At 46.0% G+C, this 26,165-nt stretch overlaps 1 protein-coding gene across 2 annotated transcripts in view; it reads left to right on the forward strand.

Moving 5' to 3' along the window:
* VPS13C (vacuolar protein sorting 13 homolog C) overlaps nucleotides 1-26,165 on the forward strand; it is a 518,321-nt gene that overhangs the window by 143,172 nt on the left and 348,984 nt on the right. Inside the window, exons 7-12 of one of the 2 annotated variants that reach the window (XM_073579421.1) lie at nucleotides 2,046-2,108; nucleotides 3,422-3,531; nucleotides 3,896-3,955; nucleotides 4,775-4,834; nucleotides 8,865-8,945; nucleotides 12,880-12,937. In XM_073579421.1, the coding sequence (XP_073435522.1) occupies nucleotides 2,046-2,108; nucleotides 3,422-3,531; nucleotides 3,896-3,955; nucleotides 4,775-4,834; nucleotides 8,865-8,945; nucleotides 12,880-12,937 (432 nt within the window). The remainder of the gene's footprint in view (nucleotides 1-2,045; nucleotides 2,109-3,421; nucleotides 3,532-3,895; nucleotides 3,956-4,774; nucleotides 4,835-8,864; nucleotides 8,946-12,879; nucleotides 12,938-26,165) is intronic. The other variant, XM_073579422.1, reaches the window with a different exon arrangement.

The raw sequence follows: 26,165 nt of genomic DNA on the forward strand, positions 1-26,165 counted from the left end.
TGACTGCGGTTTATTAGGTCAATGTCTTTCAAAGTTAATCAAACCTTTCTAGCTACACTGTATAAAAGCTACTGTATTTTTTTTTCTATTTCCGGGTTGATGACCAGATGATACTCAAAGCGTCATAAGGGGCGGAGGCTGCAATCACTGCCACAACCCTTGCCCCCTCCCTTAATTGAAGTGACATCAGTGGTGCTCGTTTCAGGGGTCGATCTGTCCCTGCGCTCAGCGCTATCTCACCTCTGCACAGCATCCGCCAGTGGTCTCTTCCAGGTATAGTGATACTGCACTGTCGCCGGCTTATCACTATTCCTAAGGCAACAGAGCTGACGCCGTGCGCACAGGAGACAGCAGGGACAGTGCTGTGCACAGGGAAGACGGGGACAGCTCAGCCCCTGAACCAAGAATCGCTGATCGTGCTTTGTTTTAGGGAGGGAAGGTGCTGCGGCAGGGACTGCAGCCTCTGCCCCTTGTGATGCTTCGTTTGAACATCCCAGCATGCACTAGTGATAGTCAAACAAATTGTCACCAGACTGGAAATAGGAAAAAAAATACTCTAGCTGTCAGTCAGTATAGTTGGGGAAGGCAAGTATAGTAGAAAATAACTTAATTACTTAATCATATCTAGTAAAGGGGTGGAAGACCATCCCTTTACTAGATCTGAGAGTGGAAACCTGCTGCTATCAACTTGCAGCAAGTACAAAGAAGCTCTAGGGGCCTTTTCATCATTGCTTTTACATCTTTTCTAGTTTGGTATTTGTTTTGCACCTGTTTTTGCCACAGTAATCTTTTCATTTGCGCCATTTTGTAAAGTCCATTTTTTTTTTTTAAGTTTGCAGTTGTGGGCATGGTTTAGGCTTTCCGCATGTTTTTGCCTGATTCATCATTTGTGACTTTTCAACAAGTCACAACCATCTTCTCTTTTTTTTTTTTTTTTTTTTTAAACATTTGTACTCCATCCTCCACTGGAGAGGTTTTATGTGTGGCAGTAATTTTTTGTGTTTTTTTTAATGACATTTTGCATTAAAGAGAATTTGTCAGCAGACCCTGATTCCAGCGATGTATCCCTTAGTTTACAGGTTGCAGCAGTTATGATAAAATCCGTTTTCTTGGCTGCAGATCTAGAAGACCTCAGATGTTGAGTAGAGATGAGCGAATATGTTCGGAATCGATCACCGAATCTGAATTTGCCATATTGGTACTCTATTTGTACCAAATTTATGTTTGATGATCGGCTCTGAACATATTCGTTCATTTGTACTCCCATTGACTCCAATGACATTTGGCTGTGTTCGGTGAATATTGCAAAAACATTATTCGTCGCCGATCATAATCGGAACTGAATTTTGAAAAATTCACTCAACTCTAATGTTGAGCTGTGTACAATCCCACCCACATCACTACTTTCTGTCAGTGGTGGGCTGTGGGTGGACTAGGAGTCACAAGGCCCGTTGTCTTGTACTTATAATCTCCTGCTGATTAACATACTGATTGTATTGAAAGAGCAAAACACAGCCTAGTAAGTGACACCTCACTGTGCTCAGGTTCTCTGCTACTGCATCAGCAAAAAAAAAATTGGCGACATTCCCTTTAAAAAAGTAGCAATAAATACAAATTTTGACTTTGCACAAAAATGTACCATGTGCGCCATTTTGAGGTTCTTGGTGCAAGAAATTGCAATGAATACAAGACGAAAAAAAATGTCTAATAATGAATTGGGGCCATAGTTCTGTCCTGCGACTGGCTGTAACGTCTTCATCTGCATGGCGGCTAACCCTAGAAGCTGTATGTGGCCCGTCTTGTTTATTGCTGCTATTCGCAGCCACAACACCTGCTGAAATGTTGCGGAACATGGATAATGTCTTCATCCAAGTATGAGCACGTTTCGTATGGCCGCTTAGTGACATGTTATCTCTTGTGTCAGTCCCTTCTGTCTGTGTGTTCCTCCTTGTGTGTGATGTAATCCCTTGGTTTCCCTCCATCTAATGTGGACTTCTACTAATCACTTTTTATCCATTTCTCATAACTATGCTTTCACTATGAAGGATCCAAACGTAAAAAGCACAAATCTTTTAAGAACCGTTTTAAGGTTCATGATGCTAAAAAAGGTGGGTACAATGGTGTCAATAGTAAGCGTGGTCTTGTCTGCAACGGGGCAGTAGCAAAGGCAGATTTGTGAGCAAAGCAAAATAATACTCTTTTTCTGGTTAAGAAGGACATAAAATACTGGTGAGCCATCTAAAAATCTTAAAGGGGTTGTCTGAAGCTAACAATGAAATTCCTGTATCTCATGTCTCACTAATGTAAACCCTTTACTAATGTGATTTAATTAAACTCTGCCATTCCCTCTCTAGTCTAATCTCCTGTCTGTTTTTTATTTCTTATCCAATGACTATTTGTTGGTCTGAGCTAGGACTGCCGTCACTCCCACTGCTTCCTTTTCCACCCTGAAACAGAGTCATTGGTGAATGGCGCTGGCGCCGCTATGTCCTGAGGACGTCATGTTTTCAGTTGAGGTGATGGAAATGTGACTGCAACTCCTGTGACGCCACCACAATTCTTCTGTTCCAGAAGCAATGTGGACTGCAGAGTGTATTGAGAGTAAAAAAGCCAGGAATAGAGAAGGATTGGTGGGGAATTTTTAATTAAAGCATATTAGAAAAGTTGTTAAATTAATAAATACATAGCTAAACATATGGTATGAAATTCACCGTTCTTTTCAGACCACACTTAAATGGGACTCTTGTCAGCACAGAATGACTGTTCAAACCGAGTACAGGCGCTCGATGCTCCATGGCGGGGCCGATCATTTAGATCCACCTTCCCACCTGCTTGGTTTCCATCCATCTCCACCCTTCCCTGGCTCTGTGAAGCCTGAGCTGTCAATGAAGAGGAAGAGGGGTTGGAGATGGAGGGAAGGTGTATATAAACAATTGGCCGCCATGAAGCATCAAGCGCCTGTACTTGAATTCAACAGTTATTCTTTGCTGACAGTCACTTTAAGTTCATTGCAGACTATTGACAGAGAAATAAATGCTAATATTTTTTTTAATAAAACCTTCTATAGAATTTTGTCCAGACTGATAAATTGGCATATTTCTCCTGTGTGCCTTTTTTCACTTCTATTCATTTTTATGGTTAGTGTCCCTTTGACATAGACTTCATATTATCTGTATATAATCCATAACAAAGCATCTCTAGGTGTTTCTGAACGCTCTGAAGGCTAGATCATGCCTGTTCATCACCAAGTAGAGGTGTTGTTTGTGCTGATTTCATTTAGTCTGAATTTTCTGTTTAAAATCTTAGTTGACTTTTTATTAGCATTATTAAAATGCTCAACAAGAACATCTTAGTCCTCTGAGCCGTGTGGCTGACGATTTACCATTGATTGCGTCTCGTTTGTATGTTTTTATTATTCAAGATAAGCCAAAAGAGGAGAAGAAAGATACTTTTCTTGAAAAACTGGCCGCACAGGTTATCAAGAATCTACAGGTCAAAATCACAGACATACACATCCGATATGAAGATGATGTAAGTACTCAGAGCGTGTTGTGTCATTAAATCTGTGTCCTCAGTAATTATATAACACCTCAGTTCCTACCCAAATTACTGAGGTGGGTATGTGTCTTATTGTCAACCATAAAAATGCTGTAGAACACAAATGAGGATACAGCTCCTGGACATGACTGGATGTGCAGCATTCTACAGGGCTTCGTAATCTGTTCCTACTAGTAGTGCCCTCATTAGCTAGAATGTTGTGAAGGCTGGACCTCACCAGTGGTCAGAATCTGTGCTAAATTCTTTACAAAGCTGCTCAATTTAGCATTTCTGAAATCGATGTAAAAGGTGAATAAATCTAGGACTAAATGTAAATGTTTTTGCATTGTATTAATAGATTACTGATGTCAATATTCCGGTGTCTGTCGGAGTGACCCTCGCTGAGCTAAGTCTCCAGGTAAAGTACTGATTCCTACTACCCACTTCTACTAATAGATACTTTAGTTTTAATTCTTAACTAATCTTGCCAGATATGTTTGCTACTTGTGATGAGCGAGCATGCTTGTGTGCTAACCAAGTGACTTCAGCATGCTCGAATACAATGTTCAAGTCCTCGCGGCTGCACGTCTCGTAGCTGTTCAACAGCCACAACAAATGCAGGGATTTCTTAACCCACAGGCAATACCTGCATACGTTGCAGCTGTCAAGCAGCCGCGAGACATGAAGTTTGGGCACACGCTGGGTTAGCACACAAGCATGCTCGGATAACACTTTATTCAAGCATGTTTGCTCATCATGATTTACTACATTCATTTGGTTTCTCGTTTCCTAAACCCAATCCAAGAAACAAAATGTAAAATGTGAGTGTAAACAGTGCATAAGAGAACAAGAACATGAAATGTAATCACGTAGACAGGGTAAAGATGTTTGGGTCTAATACTGTGTGAATTTGCCTAGAAGATGGAATCTCACAAATTCAAGAGCTGTGACGAGCAACCACAACCTTTCTCTACATTTGTAAACCTAACATTTCCCTGAGGCCGTGAAGATACATCTTTGATATTTTTTTGTTTACCTACATTGACTCATATGGAATTGAGAGAAAACTGTTGAGGTGAAGTGCCACTGCTCAGACGTGTGGCCTCACGTTTTATGTAATAATTTGATTCACTCGCTAGCTCTTACTCTGTTTTGGATATTTTCCTACATTTTCACCAAGCTTATGTCAGAGGTAAAGATGTAATTTAAGGTCTGATTTATTTTGTGTTACTTGCAGACATCAAGTGAATCCTGGACACCAAGCATACTAAATGAAGCATCTAAAGTAATATACAAGGTAATGATCCTAATAAAAAGATTTATTTTAGTGTCATCTAAATAAATGTAGTGATGGTTGCATTTAAATGGAACCTGCCATCAGAAAGTGACCACCTATTTAAAGTGAATCTGTCGGCAGGATTTTGGTACCTCATCGGAGAGCAGCCTGATGTAGGAAAATAGAAGCTGAATCCAACCATGTATCACATTATAGGGTGTAACCATGCTGACACAAAACTAAGTTTTTAGGTTTAGAATGAAGCAGAGCTGAGAAAGCTAATCACCCCCCACCCTAATCTCTCTGTGTTCAAAGTCCTAAGACAGTGAGATGCTTAGTTGTCAGACTAGTCTGACAATGTTAATCTCTAAGTAAAAAATCCTTCATAGTTAGTAAACAGCTCACACTTGGACAAGTGATACATCCCTGAATCCTATGTCTCAGCCTCTATCTCCTTGTGTCTTCACATTACATAGCAAAACGCTGCTGACAGAATCTCTTTAAAGAACTCAAATCTGGTCTACTGCATCGGTATTTAACATATTTTACAGCGGTGGGTGGATCGCAATTTCACCCGAGGCTGTTAGGGACACATGACATCTGATCAAATCAGCTGTCATGTGCCAGAAAAGATGTGGCACCACTGGCAGAGCCTGCCTGAATTTCCGGGACACGACTTAGGACTTATCTATACGTTATAGCTTGTGAAGGGGTTAAGAGGATAAAAACTTTGATGGGAGTGCTTCTTTTATTTAGGTCATCTTACATGTATTTTTTTAATATCACAATCTGTAAAAAACAAAGAAAACAAAATGCTATAGATAGATAGAAAGGTCACCATGCCATGGTTGATGAGCTCACATGTTTGGGCCAATATATGTACTAAGTACCATTATTTTTCTAAGTGTATTATATATATCAGTAATGCAGTTAAAATGTAATATATTCAATATTTCCACACATCTTAGCGCTTACAGAGTACTGCTATATTATGCAGTCATGGTAGCTTGCCAGGTGCACATTTGCTTTATTCTATTTGGAGGTGTTAGTATTTCTATGTAGATGAATAGGTAGATATATAGAATACACGTCCATATGTGTGTGTGTATGTATGAGATATATATATACATTATACACTTCATTCTCACCCCAGTGGGGGTTGGTCTTTGTTGTCCTTTCTCATTCTCGGGTCCTCTACCAGAGGTCTGGGAAGCACAAGATCTTAGGGCCCCGTTACATTTAGCGGTGCACCAGCGATCTCGACAACGATATGACCCGGTCAGGATCGCTGGTGCATTGCTAAATGGTCGCTAGTGAGCTGCCATACAGGCAGATCTCAGCAGCGACGCAGCAGCGGTCGTTACTTACCTGTCAGATGCGGCGATGATGACGTCCTCCGCCCGCGTCCACGTGTCGCTCGTTCGGCGCCAGCTGGAAGCCGTCGACGAGAAACTGCCCGGGCTGATCTCGCGCGATCAGCGATAGCCAGCGGGGGAGCCGGTCGGAGGTAAGTATCACATGTAGCGATATTGCTAGCAATATTGCTGCTGCGTCACAAAATCGGTGACGCTTTAGCGATATTGCTAGCGATATCGCTATGTGTAAAGCCCCCTTTAGTTGCGCTTTTCTAGACAGAGACCTCAGATGTTGCTCTTGGGATCTGTTGTAGCCATTCTTCCAACTTGGGTGTCAGTGCTCCTATCACCACTGGAATCATTGTTGCCTTCACCTTCCACATCTTCTCCAGTTCTCCTTTGAGGCCTTGGTATTTCTCCAGCTAATCATATTCCTTCTTTCTGATGTTGCTGTCACTTGACACTTTGAGTGTTGTTCTCCATAGCCCCATTGAGTTTCTGAGGAAGGTTCTTACTTTCCTATAGACATTGTAGAGAGTCAAGTATTCACAGATCCATGTTTGTGGCATTGAATCATAGGCTTTCCTGTAGTCAATCCAGGCTGTGCTGAGATTGATCTGTCTGGGTCTTGAGTCTTGAGCGACTGCTCTATCTACTAGGAGCTGGTGCTTGGAGCCTCTGGTGTCGGTCCCGATTCCTCTCTGAGGTGGATTCATGTACTGGTTCATATGGTTCCATAGCTTGGTGGCTATGATGCCTGAAAGGAGTTTCCATGTTGTTGTAAGGCAGGTTATTGGGCGGTAGTTGGATGGAACTGTTCCTTTTATGAGGATCCTTCAAAATCAGCACTGTTCTACCTTGTGTTAGCCAAGCTGGGTGGTAGCCGCCTTCTAGCAGTTGGTTCATCTGCTTTGCCATGCGTTCTTGTACCTCTGTTCATTTCTTTAGCCAGTAGGTGTGGGTCATGTCTGGGCCAGGTGCTGTCCAGCTCTTCATGTTCTTGACCTGCTGTTGGATGTCTGCTTCTGTAATAGTGACTGATTCTTGCTCTAGGTGGTTGCTGTGTTTCATTCTCAGATCTTGCAGCCACATTGCACTGGTGTTGTGTGTTTTTTCCTTCTCCCATATGTCCCTCCAGTATTGATCAGTCTCTGCTATTGGTGGAGTTGCTGCCTTTGTGCTGTTGTTCTGCAGTTGGGAGTACACTTTGGAAGGTACTTTGGCGAACAAGGCATTTATCTTCTTGGCCTCAGCTTCTCCAGTGTATCTCCCTAGTCTCGCAGCGAGTGCTGTGAGCCTTTGCTTAGCAGTCTCTAGGGCTTCAGCTGGGGTCAGGTCTTTGTACTTGTCCAGCTTGGTCTTATTCTTGATCTTTACACCCTTCTGTATTTATTAGTTGGCTGACTTCCCTTCGTGTCACCTTGATTTTTGTCTCCAGCCTTCTTTTCCAAGGGGGGCACATACTTCTTTTGTTCTTGCTGGTTGTATAGCCAAGCAATTTCCATGATTGCTGAGGCAGTAGCCTAGATCAGTTTATTAGTTTGAGTTATGTTGGTGGTAGGCATTGATGCAAGTGCTCTATTGGCATCTTCTAGCATACTGTCTTGTGGTGTTTCTTTGCTGGGCCTTGGCAGTCTATCTCTGGTATTGATGGTATTTAGTTTATCGAAGATCTTCTGTTTCAGATCAGCTGCAGTGCTCTCTAATTGCAGGATTGGATCAGGATCTTCAGGGGTTTGCACATGTTGTTCCTCCAGGTCTTCATGTGGAGTGGATCTGTGTGTGTGCGGTTGATCCATCTCAAGTTGTGATAATAGCTTTGTCTTTATGATATTGAGACGTTGGGTGACCAGTTGTTTCTCAGTCAGTGAACATGCAGGTCTTATATCCATCCAGAGTTTCCTCATATGCTTCATATATCCTCTCTCATTTGGTCTGCTGTTATAGTAGCATTTCATCAGATCCAGGTTCTCTTGCCTTGTCCATGTATGGTTTGTTCCAGTAGCCCATTTATCATCAGATATATATAATTTATTTTTTCTCATGTTTGGTTACTTTGTTGTAAATGATTCTTTTATATCACGATCTGTAAAAATAAATAATTAAGATGCTTTAGTACAAAAATGAACACGAAGTCTAGATTAACCCCATGACTAGAGTGAGAAATTAAAGTTAATTTTTCACAGCAGCCACTGGAGCTGCTCTAGACTTTATGATCATTTATAGTGGGAGCATGGACAGCTTTTACATCACCTATTGCGATTGGTGAATCCTGTGTTATTAGCAGTGCATAGAAGTGTTTGTTCATAGTAACTCTGCTTGGGATCATAAGACTTCTAAAAAGTTTTCTGTAAAGAGCAGGAAATACTAGTGTAAAGTAGCCATAGGGACTATAATATAAAAAGATTTTTTGTTATACAAATAGAAGAAAAAAATAAACTTAAAAGAAAAACCTTATTTTAAATAGGTAATTTTGCTCTGTATAGTGGCGTGCACACTCCTTTGTCAGATCCTTTTTGTGGCACCTGTTGTCAAGCACCATCTTAAACCAAATATTGCCATTGCAGACAAAATATCCAGATAATTACAGACCAAACAGCTTTACTGCTAATTTGTATATACACACTCTTTGTTATAAGGCAAATTTTGACATTTTGTGTTTGCAATTGACTAGAATATATTTGTTTTTTGTCTAGTTGGTTCGCCTGGATTCTTTTAGCACATACTGGAATGTCAACAGCAAAATGTATTACCATCAGTCATGTGAAAAGATACTGGTAAATATTGTACACTCTAATCACTTTTAAGTCATACAAAACATTTACTGGAATGTCTTTATTTTTCTTTTCCTATGCTACAAGAGAGGCTCATGCCAACGAGTCATTTAAAGAGAACCTATCAGCTGAATCAAGCTGGTTGTGGTTTTTCCTCACCTGCTCAGCTAGACTAACACGTCTGTCCGTGCGTGCGTCCCCACGGAGAGACCTGTCAGTCTAGCGAAGCGGGCAGTGTGAAGCCAACAGGGGCATGCCTCTTTCACTGGTCACATCCTCTCCGTCGCCATGTGAGCTAGTTTCTTTTTCTCTGAAATTCTGCAGAGTGTCAAAGTAAAGCATCACTAACCCGTCTTTACAATATGTTGCCCGTAGTTCAGGCAGCATGAGCCAGCTGACAGGTTCCATTAAAATGGTTCATGTACCGTTATCCTTCTTTGCTGCGCGTTTCAATAGTTTGTAAAAAGCTTTGTTAATAAGACATGTATTGCTTTTTATTCAGATGTTCTGCTCAGCACTGAGCAATATTCACACTTATACAATTTTAATCTGGTGCTGTCACTTGCACCTCTTTTCTGCTGCACTGTGCCCTGCCTTTCATTTGATATACAAGCCTCATTGTGCCAAGGTGACTCCCAAACTAAGAGCTGGAATTAGTAATGGCCCCAGGTAGTGCGTTTCTATTAAATTTCTGATATTTGGTTTTGATTTTATTTAGTTTGTAGATTTCAGCTTTACATGTTAATCTTCGTATATTTTATGATATGTTAGGCTACTGTTACTAATTGGTGTCTGGTTTTTAATCAGTACTCTATAGTAGAACGTTCTAGACTGGTACAATCAGGATTTATTGCTGGCCATATTAGTTTAATGTCCCTGTTATCGCTGTGAGTTAATGAATAACGATAAGCGTGGACAAACCTGTTCCTGCTATATATCTTACACGTATGGAAAGGGTGCGCGCCGGCTAACGTATTGCTGCTACCTGTAACCCCTTCCTGGCCTTTGCTGTACATGTGCAGCACATGTGGGGTGTGAGTTTTCGGATGCAATAAAAAGCAATTCAAACATTGTTTGCACCGTAAATTGTACCAATTAAAACGTCAGCAAAAAACAAGCCTTCGTACGGGCCCATCGATAGAAAAATGTAAAGTTACGGGTCTCAGAAAATGAGGACACAAACCACATTTCACACCATTGTAAAAATAATTTATCACCTTTAAAAAAATAAATAAATAATTGTATGGGATACTTTTTACCGCACAATAATAAAAATAAAGCCCATTCCCCTATTTTTTGTACAGGATATCGCCAAATAAATGGCGTTGTTTAGAACTACATTTCAAAAACTAAGCGCTCATAAGGCAGTCCATCGAAAAAATCAAGTTTATGGCTCTTGAAAGAAGAAGAAAAAAAAAGAAGGCACAAAATGTAAAAATTGTCTATGGCACGGGAGAGAGCTGTCAGCAAACACAATAACCAATACTCATCACTCTGCTGCCATTGCACTCCCCATTGGTTTCCATTTACTTCTGGGCAGATGTTTATTGCTGTGGAAATGCTGCTAAGACTGTGTGGCTAATCACTGACCATGCTGGATAACTGGCCGGAGCCTTCCTCCATGTGTGTGGGTTTTTTGCATTTGCCCTTTCTTTTACCAAGCAGGTTCCGTTTGTCATCTTGTCCTCCGCCCCGATGATGTAATATCAGGCCATTGCCATCAGCGTGTAATAAAGCCAGCAGATTTCATGAGTAGCTTAGAAACACTATTAAGCTTTTGGCTCTCCAGCAAGCTTATCAGTTCCACCATATGTGCATTCATCTAGCACCAACAGAGGCTTGAGATCAGGAAATTTCAACTTTTATATGAAAACTGCTGCCCAGATGGTAAAAAGTGTTGTAACTGATAACAACAAGTCATATTTTAATTGATAGGGTTAAAAATCAGCAGTTTTAATTATACTACTGGTAAAGCAGTAAGCTTATACTGTGTTCCCATGGTTTAATCGGGCACTTCAAAAAATGAAGGACTAGAGAATTGTAGCCAATGTATGTAACAAACACACCAAGCGAAGACAAAAATAGAACGTACAGATAAAGGCTGCACACCCATTAAAGAATATATCAAGCTTTATTTCCATAGACATCAAAAAACTATGGAAAATGTCCAAAGATAAGGAGGTACTAGGTCACGGCCTATGATAGGACTAAAAAATACCCACCTCAAATAGATAGTGAATAACCAACATATGAATAACTCAGACCATGAAGAGATATTTTACAGCTGTATGTCCATGTGATGGAGCCATATGCATTAGTGTGTTATACAGATTGTGCCATCAGTAGAAGTTTATGCCAATATGTAAATGTAAAGTCTATAGTGTATTATGCAAAAATAAACCTAGTGAACAACAAAATGTCCATAGAGGAAACCTCATGTCCAAGTCTTAAAAATTACACCATGTGGTGACCCTTGGGGTCACTCATAACATGCAAGTGCTGGGTAATTGATGTGACCTTGTGACTGACACTAAGTTTCCATGTGGGTGGACAAAGTCCAGCATGTCTGAATCTTCTTTCCTCCAAGACCTGGTGAACTCCATTGACCTACATTGGATGGTTGGTCGTTAATTGTGTTTGATTGGCTTGGCCACTTAAATGGGTTGTCAGGTCATCAAATGCCAATCTACATGATATGTCATCCATAGCAGATTGATGGGGTCTGACACATAGTGCCCCCACTGGTCAGTTGTATTTTTTTGTTCTGCCTGCAGCTGCATATGTACACCTTGCACCAAGTTCTATGTAAAGTGCTGCAGATACTGTCGACCATTGCAGTTTACTGCAGCACCGCGTCTATGCAAAAGAATGGGTGCTACGCTGAATACCTGGCAGTGGCTGCTACACTTTCAATAGAGCTGTGCTCAGCAGTTCTGTTCCAAGTGTTTACGTCCTGTCTGTCGGAGCAAAAACAGCTAATCAGTGGGGATGCTGGTTGTCGGACCACCACCGATCTGCTATTGATCACCTATCCTGTAGATAGGTCTTCAAATACTTATTCCCAAACATCTTTAAGACATGATAAAGTTTTGGGAATTTACCTTTTTAAATCATGTAGCTGGGTTGTTTCTGTTTGCTTTACTAATTAATTTGTTTTCAGGAGGAAACATCCTAATTACTGCAGGGCTTTCCCTAAGCAAAGTCTATAAATCCTGTTTGGGTAGCGGAGTATCTTATCTCCACTTTACACGTGCAGCTTCAGTATTAATACCGGTTAGCAGGCTTTGTCCTAACCTCCGTTATTGTTATCGTGGATTTCCAAGAACCCGGTACCTGGAATAAGAGTTTAATATTGTCACCTGTATTGTATTCCTGAACACAGCCAGTCTCTGTTCACTCTTGGTGCCACTATTTATTTGCCATGTTGGCGCTTACGTCAAACCAGTGAAAACTTGTTTATCGAGTCTAAAGCTTTAATCTCCATTTAACACGGATGCTGTCAGACATTGTGAAAAGGGGGTGCTGAATTTATATTAAAATTTAAATTGCATTTCTCAGTACTTGTCAAATTGCCAACTTAAATACTTGTTTTCTCATATGCAAATCAGTCCACGTTGGTGCCATATTCTCCTTTTGGCTATGGTCGGTCTCATCCTGTTTCAGTAGCGTATTTGATAAACGTGATGCCATGATATACAGGAAGTTTGACTCCGATTTCCATTTTAAGGAAGCTTTTTGTCACTGAGATTTAAATATTATTCTACTGTATTTAAAAGGAAACATTTCCCCGCTAAGCACGGACAGTGATTCTTGTTTCCTTTTTAGTTACCACATTTATATAGTACTCTTCTTAAATTTTATTTTTTGTTTTAGAGTATTTTATTCTTAATAGTCATTTGATGACATGCTAGTTTTTTTTTTCTTTTCTTTTTTGCAGGCTGATCTGAAATTGGGGGTTATGTCAAGTAGTAAAAAACCTTTAGACTACCAGTATAGTAAGTGTCTTTTATTTTAGTCTATAAAAAAAAGCGTGTTTTCTACTTGCTGTTGAATTTGTTACACTTATTAGGGCAGAGATAATAATATGATCCGGAAGTTAGATGGGATAAAACTAGATCATGCTTTCAGAAACTCAAATTTATCACATTGGTGTATGCTATATGTGCTGGCACAACTCAGCAGAAATGTTAGACACGCTTACGCTTCTCTTTCTTTTTTTCCACTTCTTGATTGACATTTCACTAAAGAGAAGAAGGATTCCACCTTATTGGGGATTTTCAGTAGACATATTTTCTGAGAGTACAAAACCTACAAAAGACAAAATGAGAAAAACCCTGCTGTAATTAAATAAATAAAAAGCAAACGTGCACTTAAATAATTCAGCGTTATTAGTATAACTGTATTTGATCAAATACATCATAAAAGCCGTCCCACCGTTGACAAGGCGACTCTGATCGGGGTGGTCCTACACTGTTGAATATTAAAAATCTTGTGTGTCAAAGTTGACGTCAGTGTGTGAATAAGGGCAGACAAAAGGATCGGGTCCCAGCCAGTGGCCACCAGTCAGGTGAAGCCTTTAAATACAATTTTCAGCTCAACTTTGGTCGAGGCTATACAGAGCTCATGAGTATGGAGAACTACTTGGCAGCAGGTTTACTAGTTCTCTAGTGATAATCTCCTCATGATGAAAGTTATTTTATCAAAAGTTCAGCAGGCAGCCCAGTAAGTGATATATTGCTAAAATCAGAGTCTGTGTTTAGATTATGCTGCTCTCAAACTAGGTGGCAAAAATTTACTGATATTCCCATTGATCGTGTTGCCTCAGAAATCAGCAGCTGTAAACCCCTGTTGTATCGTGTCTATATACTCCATTATCATGTGCGACTTCTGTTCCGTCCCCCCTCAAGTCCTATGGCCAGTAGTTGTGTTATGTGCCGACCATAAACTGGCGCAGCACTGCACCATCAGACATGACCCTTACACGGTACACAGCAGGGGCACATGTATAAGATTATCTCAGCACAGGATCATTTCTATTAACACATCCAGTTGTGGAAATTATTATTATTCCAATATCTGTTGATTAAAGTCAACTTTGTATGTGCGGCAACCCTTTTAATGATATCTGCAAGCTCACCAGATACCAGCTTACTCATTCATTTAAAGGGCCAACCACAGCCATTAAATCATTACCTATTGCTTTCATGCAAACTGATCGGCAGTGGTTTACTGGCCTGTCTAGACAAACAGAGTACACTTTCATTCACATTATTTATTATTACAGGATGATATGTTGCCAAGAACATTGATTTTTTTAAAATTCATAACCTTTATTATTATTTTTATTTTTTTCATAAGTCAAGAGTACAGAGGAAAATAAGCAGCATTTGTATTATATCTTATTAGAGAAATCATCTTCTTTATTCTTCTGGATTGATCTTTCACTCTCAGTAAATGGTAAAATCAGTATTTAGTGAGGATAGATTTTTCCCATGTCTGAGAGAGATGAGGAGGAGGCGCTAGAGGCAGCAGACACAGGCATTCTGCTATACAAATTCATGAAACCGTTATGGTTCTCTATAGAACTTTATGAGCACCAACTGTTATCTCCCATCTCTGTAAAGGAAAAGTCTGTATTCCCAGAAGGCAAATTTTACCCATGTATTGATGATTTTCTCCTTCGCCTCATTGGGGGACAGTAAGTGAATGGGAAAAAAAGATTAGCTCCTCCGCAGTATACACCCTCGCTCTGGTTTCTGCGAGACCAGTTCATGCTTAGTGTCTGTAGGAGGAACACGTCTATTTTTTTTCCCCAGACTTTCTTTTTTCCTATCCATGAAGATGAGACAGGGGCGACGGACCCTATTAAAAGGGTCTGATCTCCCCAAACCATCAACGGGCGCGCACGTTCGGGTGTCGCCTCCACGTGTCCTCTTCCACAACGTGGGGCATAATGCCAGACTCAGCCCTGACCACCCTGAGGTATTAAAACCCTAGGCTGTACAGAGGCACAGGTACAGTCCGTGCGGCCCCCACTGCACCACCAATGCAAAGACTTCGGAACTGGAAGAAGGCGGACGGTCCCTCTCCTTATCCCGGAGAGAAGATGGAGTTAGGGTGCCTGCACCGTCCTTGTTTTTTATGCAGCCCACTTCCCCCCCCCCCCTCCCCAACCTGAGGCTGTCAGCTGTAGCATCCAGGGGTGAGGCGCAGAAGGAGGTGGGATGGGAGGGCTCCTGTAGGTCCCTGTGGCAGTCGGCATAGGCTGGTGGTCCCTTTTCTGGCCACATTCCCGGGCTTTTGCGATGGGCGCCAGCAGGAGCTCCCAGAGCTTGTGGCGGTAGGCAGCGCCATACTTGGCCCAGGCCCCTGCTTCCGGCAGTCCCACCCCCGTATCCGAATGGGCGCCGAAAATTTAGTCCCCGGCTTTAGCCGGCACTAGGCTGCGGGCAGAAGTCCCGCCCCCCACAACGCATCTACTTCTGGCGCCTACTCTGGTTCCTCCATGTCTGGCTCTCCTTCGTACACGACACATGGGTAAGAGAGCTGGTGTCCTCGGGGTAGAAGTTAGAATTTGTCAAGCACCCCCCAAGACGATTTTTTCTTTCTTGTCCTCCCAAAATGGAAACCCGGGCACAGGCTTTGTTCAAGGCCATCGAATTGCTCCGGCACAACGGTGTTGTTATTCCCGTACTGGAAAACTAAATATTTCAGGGTTTCTATTCCAACCTGTTCACGGTCCCCAAAAAGGATGCGACTGTCAGGCCCATTCTGGACCTAAAGCTTCTGAACAGGTTTGTCAGGATCAGACATTTCCTGATTAAGTCTCTCCGCTCGGTCATATCTGCCATAGGACGGGGAGAATATTTGTCCTCTATCGACATCCAAGACGCGTACGTGCACATCCCCATTTCCCCTTTACATCAAAGTTATTTATGCTTCTCTATCAATGGCCTACACTACCAGTTCACAGCCCTGCCTTTCGGGCTAGCCACCGCCCCCTGAGTGTTCACAAAGGTCATGGCACGCCCAGGCATAGTTGTCTTACCTTACTTAGACGACATCTTGATTAAAGGTCCATCATTTCGAGCATGCAAGGAAAGCGTCAACATACACTCTCCCGCTTAGGGGTTAGTCAATCTGAAAAAATCTTTCCTTGTTCCAACTCAGGAGATTTCCTTTATAGGGATGATCTTCTACACCTCCCGAGGGTTGTTAATTCTCCCTCGGGACAAGGCCCTAGCCCTCCGGCAGGGGGTCCAGACACTTCGCCATCCAGTTCCCCGCACCATTCGTTTTTGCATGAGAGTCTTAGGGAAAATGGTGGCAGCAATAGAAGCAATTCCGTTTGCCCAACTCCATCTTCGTCCCCTGCAGCACTCCCTCTTGGCATCTTGGGACAAGAACCCGTTCTCTCTCGACCACCAGTGCCGGTTGTACGCGCGTATCAGGCAAGCACTCAGGTGGTGGATGAAGATTTCCTCCCTTCTTTAGAGGAAGCCTTTTCCCCCAGACCATTGGCTGGTAGTCACAACCGACGCCAGTCTCCTCGGCTGGGGAGCAAATTTTCACCACCATTCAGCCCAGGGACGTTGGTCGCCTCGGGAATCGCGCCTCCCGATCATCTTGCTGGAAATACGAGCGATCTGGCTGGCTTTACAGCAGTTCCATCATCTTCTAGTAGGCCGCCCCGTCCGGATTCAATCGGACAATGCCACGGCCATGGCTTACATAAACCATCAGGGGGGCACCCGCAGCAGAGCGGCCATGCGTGAAGTAGAGCACGTCCTCCGCTGGGCTGAGAGAAACGACTCGGTGATCTTGGCATTCCATATTCCGGGCATAGAGAACTGGGCGGCAGACTTCCTCAGCCAGCAGGGTCTTGCATCCGGGGAGTGGTCTCTCCACCACGAGGTCTTCCGGCAGATTTGCTAACATTGGGGATCTCCGGATGTGGATATGATGGCCTCCAGATTAAACGCCAAAGTGCCCATGTTTGTCGCTCGGTCCCGGGACCCACAGGTGATCGCCGTGGATGCGCTGGTTCTGCCATGGAACCAGTTTCGCCACCCGTACCTGTTTCCTTCGCTACCGCTGCTTCCAAAGGTCATCAGAAAGGTCAAGGCAGAGGGGGTCCCAGTAATACTGTTTGCCTCAGATAGACCTCTTCGGGCATGGTACACAGATCTAGTGCAGCTTCTTGCTGACGTCCCCTGGCGGCTACCAGAGCGCCCAGAACTACTTTCCCAGGGCCCGATCTACCACCAGAACTTATGGGCCCTGTGTTTGATGGCTTGGCCATTGAATCTTGGATCCTGACCCAGGCTGGGTTCGGCCGGAATGTGGTTGTTACGTTGGTTAGCGCCCAGAAGCCCGCCTCAGCACATATTTACCACCACACCTGGAAGGTTTTCTTCACATGGTGTAGGAACCACAGTTATTCTCCACTGAGATTCTCCATTCCCACCATTTTAGCTTTTCTTCAGTCTGGCCTAGACTCAGGTTTAGCTCCAAGTTCCCTCAGGAGACAGATATCTGCCTTATCAGTCCTATTCTAGCGCAGGATTGCTACCAATCTGCAGATAAAGACCTTCATCCAGGGGCCTCCCACTTGGTACCTCTCTTTAGGGCCCCTCTGGATGCCTGGGACCTTAACCTGGTCCTAGGTGTTCTGCAGGAAGCTCCATTTGAACCACTACAGGATGTCTCTTTGGCATACCTTGCCTGGAAGGTGGTGTTCCTCGTGGTTATAACGTCAATCAGGTGGGTCTCGGAGCTGGCGGCTCTGTCCTGTCGAGCCCCGTATCTGATTTTCCTCAAGGATAAGGTGGTTCTCAGGCCGGCCCATCCTTTTCTGCCAAAGGTCGTTTCCTCATTTCACATTAATGAGGATATTGTCTTGCCCTCATTTTGCCCAGCATCGGTACACCGTGTGGAAATGGCTCTTCATACGTTGGATCTGGTGAGCGCTCTCAGGAGGTACGTGTCACGGATGGCATCCTTTCGTCAGACAGACACGCTATTCGTGCTCCCTGAAGGTCGCAGGAAGGGACTCGCCTCAAGATCGACCATAACCAGGTGGATTTGTTTGACTATTCAGGAGTCTTACCGCAGGGATCAGAGCACACTCCACTCGGGCGGTGGGTGCCTCTTGGGCTCCTCGGCACCAGGCATCGACGAAACAGGTCTGCAAGGCGGCAACCTGGTCCAGTCTGCACACATTCTCCAAGCACTACAGTATCCATACTCAGGCTTCAGTAGGCGCGAGCCTGGGTATAAGGATTCTCCAAGCAGCGGTGGCGCTCCTTTAGACAGGAGGTGCGTATAACTTGGACCGGTGAGTCGACTTCCCTCCCAGGTACTGCTTTAGGACATCCCACAGTCCTGTGTCCCCCAATGAGGCGAAGGAGAAACATGGATTTTTGTGGTACTCAGCGTAAAATCCTTTTCTCCGAGACGCTCATTGGGGGACACAGCACCCACCCTGTTAGCCAATTGGCTGTTTTTTTTTCAATATGTACTTATGATAGTGGGTGGTTTTTTTCTAGACATGATGTTACCTACATTAGGGTTGATTTTGTCTGTTTTTTGATCTCCTACTGCTTTTGCACCAAACTGGCCTCGCCGGCAACCAGGGCGAGGGTGTATACTGCGGAGGAGGAGCTAACCTTTTTTTCATTCACTTACTGTCAGCCTCCTGGCGGCAGTAGCATATACCCACAGTCCTGTATCCCACAATGAGCGTCTCGGAGAACAGGATTTTACGGTGAGTACCACAAAAATCCATGTTTCATAATAAATCATTAGTGGAGTAACAGCACTAAGACATCAACAAACTGGAGCAAGTTCAGAAAAGAGCGACCAGAATGGTGACCGGTCTGCAAACCCTGTCTTATGAGGAAAGGTTGCAGGATTTGGGAATGTTTAGTTTGCAAAAGAGAAGACTGAGAGGAGACTTAATAGCTGTCTACAAATATCTAAAGGGCTGTCACATTGTAGAAGGATCAACTTTATTCTCATTTGCACAAGGAAAGACTAGAAGCAATGGGATGAAACTGAATGGGAAGAGACACAGATTAGATATTAGAAAAAACTTTTTGACAGTTAGTGATCAATGAGTGGAACAGGCTGCCACGAGAAGTGGTGAGTTCTGCTTCAATGGAAGTCTTCAAACAGAGGCTGGACAGACATCTGACTGGGATGATTTAGCGAATCCTGCTTTGAGCAGGGGGTTGGACCAGATGGCCCAGGAGGTCCCTTCCAACTCTACGATTCTATGATTCTATGATTCTATGATTCTATGATTCTATGATTTCTCTGATCAAGGTTTTTTACAAAGTTGCTTATAGTCACATGAATTATTGATTTATGGGAAAAAAATACTGAAACAGTACGCTTTAACTATTTTTGGACTGCCAATAGACTTTAGAGGTCCCTACAGTCCACACTTTACTCTGCACTGATGTTTTGAGACGTCTGTGCAGTGTAAGCCGCTTATCCAAGATTGTAAAACTGTGCCGGTTGTAAGCCAGCTGTACAACACAGCCATACTTCCTAGAGGGAAGATAAGCAGGTTTATTACCATGTTTATCTTCTTGATCTCTGCATACACAGCACTGAACCAGCGCTGTTGTATATAAGTTATGAAGCAGTAGTATTGACTGCTTTTTCCTCTGAACCCAGAGGGACTGCTGAAAAAAAACATTTTTAAAGGCAACCTGTCACCAGTTTTTGAGCCTATGAACAAATTCCACCACCTTTAACTGCTCCTGTGCTGCATTTTACAAACGTGTCTGTCCGCTCTTGACTCTCCCTGTATGCCCCCAAAAATACCACTTGATATGCTTCCGCGCTGTATGTAAAGAGTGGTCCGGCTCGATGGGCGTCAATGCTGCGACATACGTCCCTCCTCTATTCTCCTAAGGCTAGTTTCACACTAGCGCTTATTCCACGCAGCGCACGGCCCCGCTAAGCCCCGCCCCCTGCCGGCTCCCTGCCTGCCCCATCCGGTCATTGCCGCCTACTATCGCACATGGACGCTTCTTTAGCATAGGGTGCGCTGGCCGTGCGCTAGTAGGATTTTGGCGTGCGCTGTGCACTTTTGAAGGTGCGCCCGTGCGCGCCGAATGCAGCATGTTGCATTTCGGCGCGCACGGAGCACCTTCAAAAGTGCATAGCGCACGCCAAAATCCTACTAGCGCACGATCTGTGCACCGTATGCTAAAGATAGGGTGCGCAGATCGCAAGCGTCCATGTGTGATAGTAGGCGGCGATGACCGGATGGGGCGGGGCTTAGCGGCGCCGTGCGCTGCGTGGAATAAACGCTAGTGTGAAACTAGCCTAATTGCGTCCTCCTGCTTTGATGTGATGCGTCATCCACATAGCAAACCTAGAGCTTGCGCAGTAGCTTCACAGGACCGCGCAGGCTCACTCTGCTCTGCCCCACCGTGAGCAGAGCATAAAATAGCAATGTGGAAGCGCATAGTTGGGGACGCGAATAGGAGCAGAGTGGAGGGACGTACGCCGCATCAAAGATGCCCATCAGACCGGACCAGGTACCATTCTTATTTACATACAGCGTGGGAGCATATCAAATGGTATTTTTGGAGGCATACAGGGGGAGTCAGGAGCTGACACACGTTTGTGGAATGCAGCACAGGGGTAGCTAAAGGTGGTGGCATTTGTTCATAGGCTCAAAAACTGGTGGTAGGTTCCCTTTAAACTGCGGTCCCCTTCCCGAAAAAAAATTAAAAATATTAGAAAGGGAAAATAAACAAGTATTTCTCCTTCGCCTCATTGGGGGACACAGGACAGTGTATGCTACTGCCGCCAGGAGGCTGACACTAAGTGAATGAAAAAAAGGTTAGCTCCTCCGCAGTATACACCCTTGCCTCGATTGCAGGCGGAACCAGTTCCTGCTTAGTGTCCTAGGAGGCACACACGTCTGGTCTTTTTCCAGACTCTTCCCCCCCCCCATGAAGATGAGACAGGGGCGACGGACCCTATTGAAAGGGTCCGATCTCCCAAACCAACAACGGACGAGCAGGTACGAGTGTCGCCTCCACATGTCCTTTCCCGCAACGTGGGACATGATGCCGGACTTAGCCCTGATCACCCTAAAGTATTGAAACTCTAGGCTGTACAGAGGCACAGGTATAGTCCGTGCGGCCCCCACTGCACCACCAATGCTAGACTGAGGTGCTGCAAGGTGGCGGACGGTCCCTCTCCTCATCCCATGGAGGAAAAGATGGAGGTAGGGTGCCTGCACCGTCCTTGATTTGGATGCGGCCCCCCTTCCCCCCCCCCCCCCCCCAACCTGAGGATCAGCTGGAGCTCTAGGGGTGAGGAGCGGAAGGAGGTGGGCTGGGAGGGCTCCTAAAATCCCCAGGGTTGGCATTCCCCTGGGCGGCAGCACGGTCGGGCGCCAACATGCGCCCCCATGGCGGTAGCGCTTGGCAGCGCATGTCCAGGCAGGCCTCTGGTTTTTGGCCCCATGTTCAAGCGGGCACCGTAAATTTAGTCCCCAGCTTCTGCCGGTACTAGGCCGCGGGCGGAAGACCCGCCCCCGTGACGCGTGTACTTCCGGCAGACCCGCTCCCGGAGCCTCGGTTGGGTGCCGAAAAATTTAGTCCCCGGCTTCAGCCGTCGCTAGGCCTCGAGCAGGACCTCGGCCCATAGGACATCACCGGCGGCGCCTTTTCTCCCTGCAGGAACGCCCACACGCCGAGGTGCACTTTTTGGAAAAGGGTGCTGCGGTTCGGCAGGCTGGACGCCTAAAAGGGGATCCAGGACTGGGGTAAGTGCTACCCCCGATGGAGGAAGGCCACCCTCTGTTTTTTTGCCAGAGGCTAAGCAGTAGAACCCCGCAGGCATATCACCTAGCAGGGCCACCATGTCCAGAGCAGCTAAGACGCACACGTTTCTGTATGCTGCGTGCACCTCCTATCGCTCCGCCTTCCCACATGCACAAATCTGTGAAGTCTGCGAGTCCGAATGTGCCCAGGAGCCCTCCCCTGCGACCACCCGGAAAGGGCTCTGTCTCTGTCGCAGTTCATGGCCTCGCTTACGAGAGCAATCAAGTCCCTTCAAGCCCCAGATAGGGGCAGGGATAGCGGCTCGCCTGTCTTAGAGAGGTCCTCCACCTCACAGGCCGCTCTCTCACTAGGCAGACGCGGGGTAAGCGACCCCACACAGCATCTCCCGGTCCATCCGATGCCTCAGCATCCATGAGTTCTGCCTCTCGTTCGCCCTCGCCAGTAGTCAATAACGAGCAGAACTCGGATTACGACTCCGACGAGCCCCTTGTCTTAGTTCCTCCGGGTCACCAGGAAACAGTGAAGCGGCCTCATAGAGTATTTGTCGCCCACCCTGGGTTTAATGACACAGGAAACGGCCAGACAGGTGTTTCTTAGGCCAGAGAGTGCTTGAGGAGATACCCGTTGGCCCTTGATCTCTGTAAAAGGCGGGCGGAATCCCCGGCGGTAGATCCATCCGTGTCGCGCTTGGCCTCTAAAGCCCTGTTGTCCGTACCTAATGGTTCCTCTATCAAGGATCCCACCGACCGTCTCATAGAGAGCCTGGCTCGCTCAGTGTTTGACGCGTCGGGTTCAGTCTCTCCCTTGTTCGCAGCAACTTGGGTAGCTAAGGCCATGGGCTCTTGGTCTGAATCATTAAACAGAGCCTTGCAGGTTATGGACCTGCCTGCGGAGGTAGCAAATATTGCTAATCAGATTGCATTGGCCGCAGACTACTTGATTAATGCGTCTTTGGATGCGGCTAGCTGCGCAGCGCTTGATGCCGCAAATGCAATTTCTATTAAGAGGGGCTCTGTGGTTGAGGACTTGGCGTGCATATTCAACCTCCCAGAAGTCCTTAATTTCTTTACCTTATCAAAGAGGCTGCCATTCTAGGCTGAGCATGGCTGCATTCGCCTATTTGGTGAAAGTTTGGGCCAGCTTATCTCTGACTCCATAGGGGGCAAGAGCAGTTTTCTCCCTCAATAAAGGGTTAAACAGCTTTTGCGTCACCTGCTTCAGACACGGTTTTGGTCCTTTCGCAACCCCGGGTGTGCTTCAGCAACCAACCCTGCCGTTGCAGGTCGCCCCAACCAGGACAGGGATCATCAAGTCTCATATAGAGCCAACCCAGATCAAGGGGACCTAGGTCCCAAGGATCTTAAGCCAAATGACTCGTGGCAACTTCTGGGCAACACCAGTAGAGTTGGTTGTCGCCTACTCTGGCTTCACCATGTGTGGCTATCCGTCGCGCGCGACACATGGGTAAGGGGCTGGTACCCTCCGAGTACAAGTTAGACTTTGTCACACAGCTCCCAAGTTGATTTTTTTGCTTTTTCGTCCTTCCAAAATGGAATCCCGGGCATAGGCCCTGTTCAAGGCCATAGAATTGCTCCGGCAATACGGTGGTCATCCCCGTACTGGAAGAAGAAAGTTGTCAGGGTTTCTATTCCAACCTGTTCACGGCCCCCCGAAAGGGATGGGGCTGTCACACCCATTCTGAACCTTAAGCTTCTGAACAGTTTTGTCAGGGTCAGACATTTCCGGATGGAGTCTCTCCGCTCTGTCATAGCTGCCATAGAACAGGGAGAATATTTGGCCACTATCGACATCAGAAATTTCTATGCTTCGCTATCAACGGCCTACACTTGCCGCTTCGCAGCTCTCCCTTTCAGGCTACCTACCACCCCCGGAGTGTTCACAGGGGTTAGGGCGGTTGTCATAGCCATCCTGCACTCCTGGGGCATAGTCGTATTGCCTCATTCGGACGACCTCTTGATCAGGGGCCCTTCATATCGAGCATGCGAGGAGAGCGTCAATGCAAGATACTCTTGCCCGCTTAAGATGGTTGGTCAACCTGAAGAAATCATCCCCGGTCCCAGCTCAGAGGAGTTCCCTTTTAAGGATGATCTTCGGCACCTCCCGAGGGTTGGTAATCCTCCCTCGAGACAAGGCCCTAGCTCTTCGGCAAGGAGTCCAGATACTTCTCCAAACTCCATCCTCACCCCCTGCAGCACGCTCTCTTGGCATCATGGGACAAGAACCCGTTCTCACTCGACCACCAGTGCCGGTTGTCCAGGCAGGTCAGACAGGCACTTGGATGGAGGACAGTCAGTTCCTCCCGTCTTCAGGGGAAACGCTTTCCCCTGGACTATGGGTTGGTGGTCACAACCGACGCCTGTCTCCTCGGCTACGGAGCAGTTTTTTTCACCATCACGCAACCCTGGGACGGTGGTTGCCACAGGGGGCATGCATCCCAATCAATTTGTTAGAGATTCAAGCAATCTGGCTGGCTCCGCAACGTTTTCATCATCCTCTAGCAGGTCGCCCCATCCGGATTCAGTCGGACAACACCACAGCTGTGGCTAACATAAATCACCAGTGGAGCACCCGCAGCACAGCAGCCATGCACGAGGTGAGGCACATCCCTCACTGGGCCGAGAGGAACCACTCGGTGATCTCGGCCGTCCACTTTCCGGACATAGAGAGCTGGACGGCAGACTTCCTCAGCCAGCAAGGTCTTATGTCCAGGGAATGGTCACTACACCCCGAGATTTTCCGGCAAATATGCCGATGTTAGGGAACGCCGGACGTGGACCTGACAGCCTCCTGGGTAGGCGCCAAGTTGGTCACTTTGGTCGCCTCGGTCCCGGGACCCGCAGGCAGTCGCCGGGAATGCGTTGGTTCTGCCATGGAACCAGTATTCGCCTCCCATACCTATTTCCCCGCTGCCGCTACTCCCAAGGATCATTAAGAGGATCAAGTCAGAAGGAGGTTCCAGTGGTGCTACTGGCGCCAGATTGACATCGGCGGGCGTACTACGCAAACCTGGTGCAGCTACTCGCTGACGTTCCCTGGCGACTGCCAGAGCGCTCAGACCTACCTTCACAGGTCCCGAATTACCACCCGAACCCAGTGGCCCTGTGTTTGATGGCTTAGCCGTTGAGTCTTGGGATTCTGACCTAGGCTGGGTTCGGATGCAATGTGGTTACTACAATGGTTAGTCCCCAGAAGCCCACCTCAGCACATATTTTTCACCACACCTGGAGGATTGTCTTTTCATGGTGTCAGGACCACGGCCGTTCTCCACTGAGAGTCTCTATTCCCAACATTTTGGCGTTTTTTTCCCAAGTCTGGCCTGGACTCGGGTTTAGCTCCAAGTTCCCTTAGGAGACTGATATCTGCCTTATTGTCCTGTTTCAGCACAGAATCGCTACCAATCTGCAGGTATAGACCTTCAGTCAGGGGGTCTCACACTTGGTACCCCCCTATAGGACCCCTCGGGACACCTGGGACCTTAACCTGGTCCTAAGCATTCTGCAGGGATCTATATTCAATCCACTACAAGAGGTCTCTTCAACATACCTTCTCTGGAAGGTGGTGTTCCTCGTGGCGATAACATCAGTAAGGCGGGTCCCGGAGCTGGCAGCTCTATCTTGCCGAGCTCCATTCCTGATATCTCACAAGGAGAAGGTGGTTCTTAGGCCAGCTCCCCCTTTTCTGCCGAAGGTCGTTTCCTCATTTCATTTTAGTGAGGATATTGCCTTGTCCTCCTGTTCCCGGCACTAGTACACCGGGTGGAAAAGGTTCTTCATACGTTAAACCTGGAGAGAGCTCCCAGGAGGTACGTGTCACAGACGGCATCCTTTCGTCAGACAGATATGCTGTTCATGCTCCCCGAGGGTCGCAGGAAGGAACTTGCTGCCTGAAGAGCGTCCATAGCCAGGTGGATTCAGTTGACGATTCAGGAATCCTAGCGCACCGGAGGCGCAGCTGTGCCAGCAGAGATCAGAGCACACTCAACTCGACCAGTGGGCGCCTCTTGGGCTCTTTGGCACAAGGTATCAGCGGAGCAGGTATGCAATCTGGTCCAGCCGGCACACATTCTCCAAACATTACTAATGTCCATACGCTGGCTTCAGCAGATGCAGCCTGGGTAAAAAGACTCTCCAAGCAGCAGTGGCGCACCTTTACACAGTAGGTGTGTGTAGCTTGGACCGGTGAGTCGACTTCCCACCCAGGGACTGCTTTAGTACGTCCCACTGTCCTGTGTCCCCCAATGAAGCGAAGGAGAAACATGGATTTTTGTGATAACTCACCGTAAAATCCTTTTCTCCAAGACGCTCTTTGGGGGACACAGCACCCTCCCTGTTAGCCATTTGGCTCCTTTTTGTTTATTAATGGGTTTTTATGATACCAGGTGGTTTTT

Source organism: Dendrobates tinctorius, unplaced genomic scaffold (assembly GCF_039654945.1).
Source record: "Dendrobates tinctorius isolate UK_male_01 unplaced genomic scaffold, ASM3965494v1 ptg000062l, whole genome shotgun sequence".
Classification (NCBI taxonomy): domain Eukaryota; kingdom Metazoa; phylum Chordata; class Amphibia; order Anura; family Dendrobatidae; genus Dendrobates; species Dendrobates tinctorius.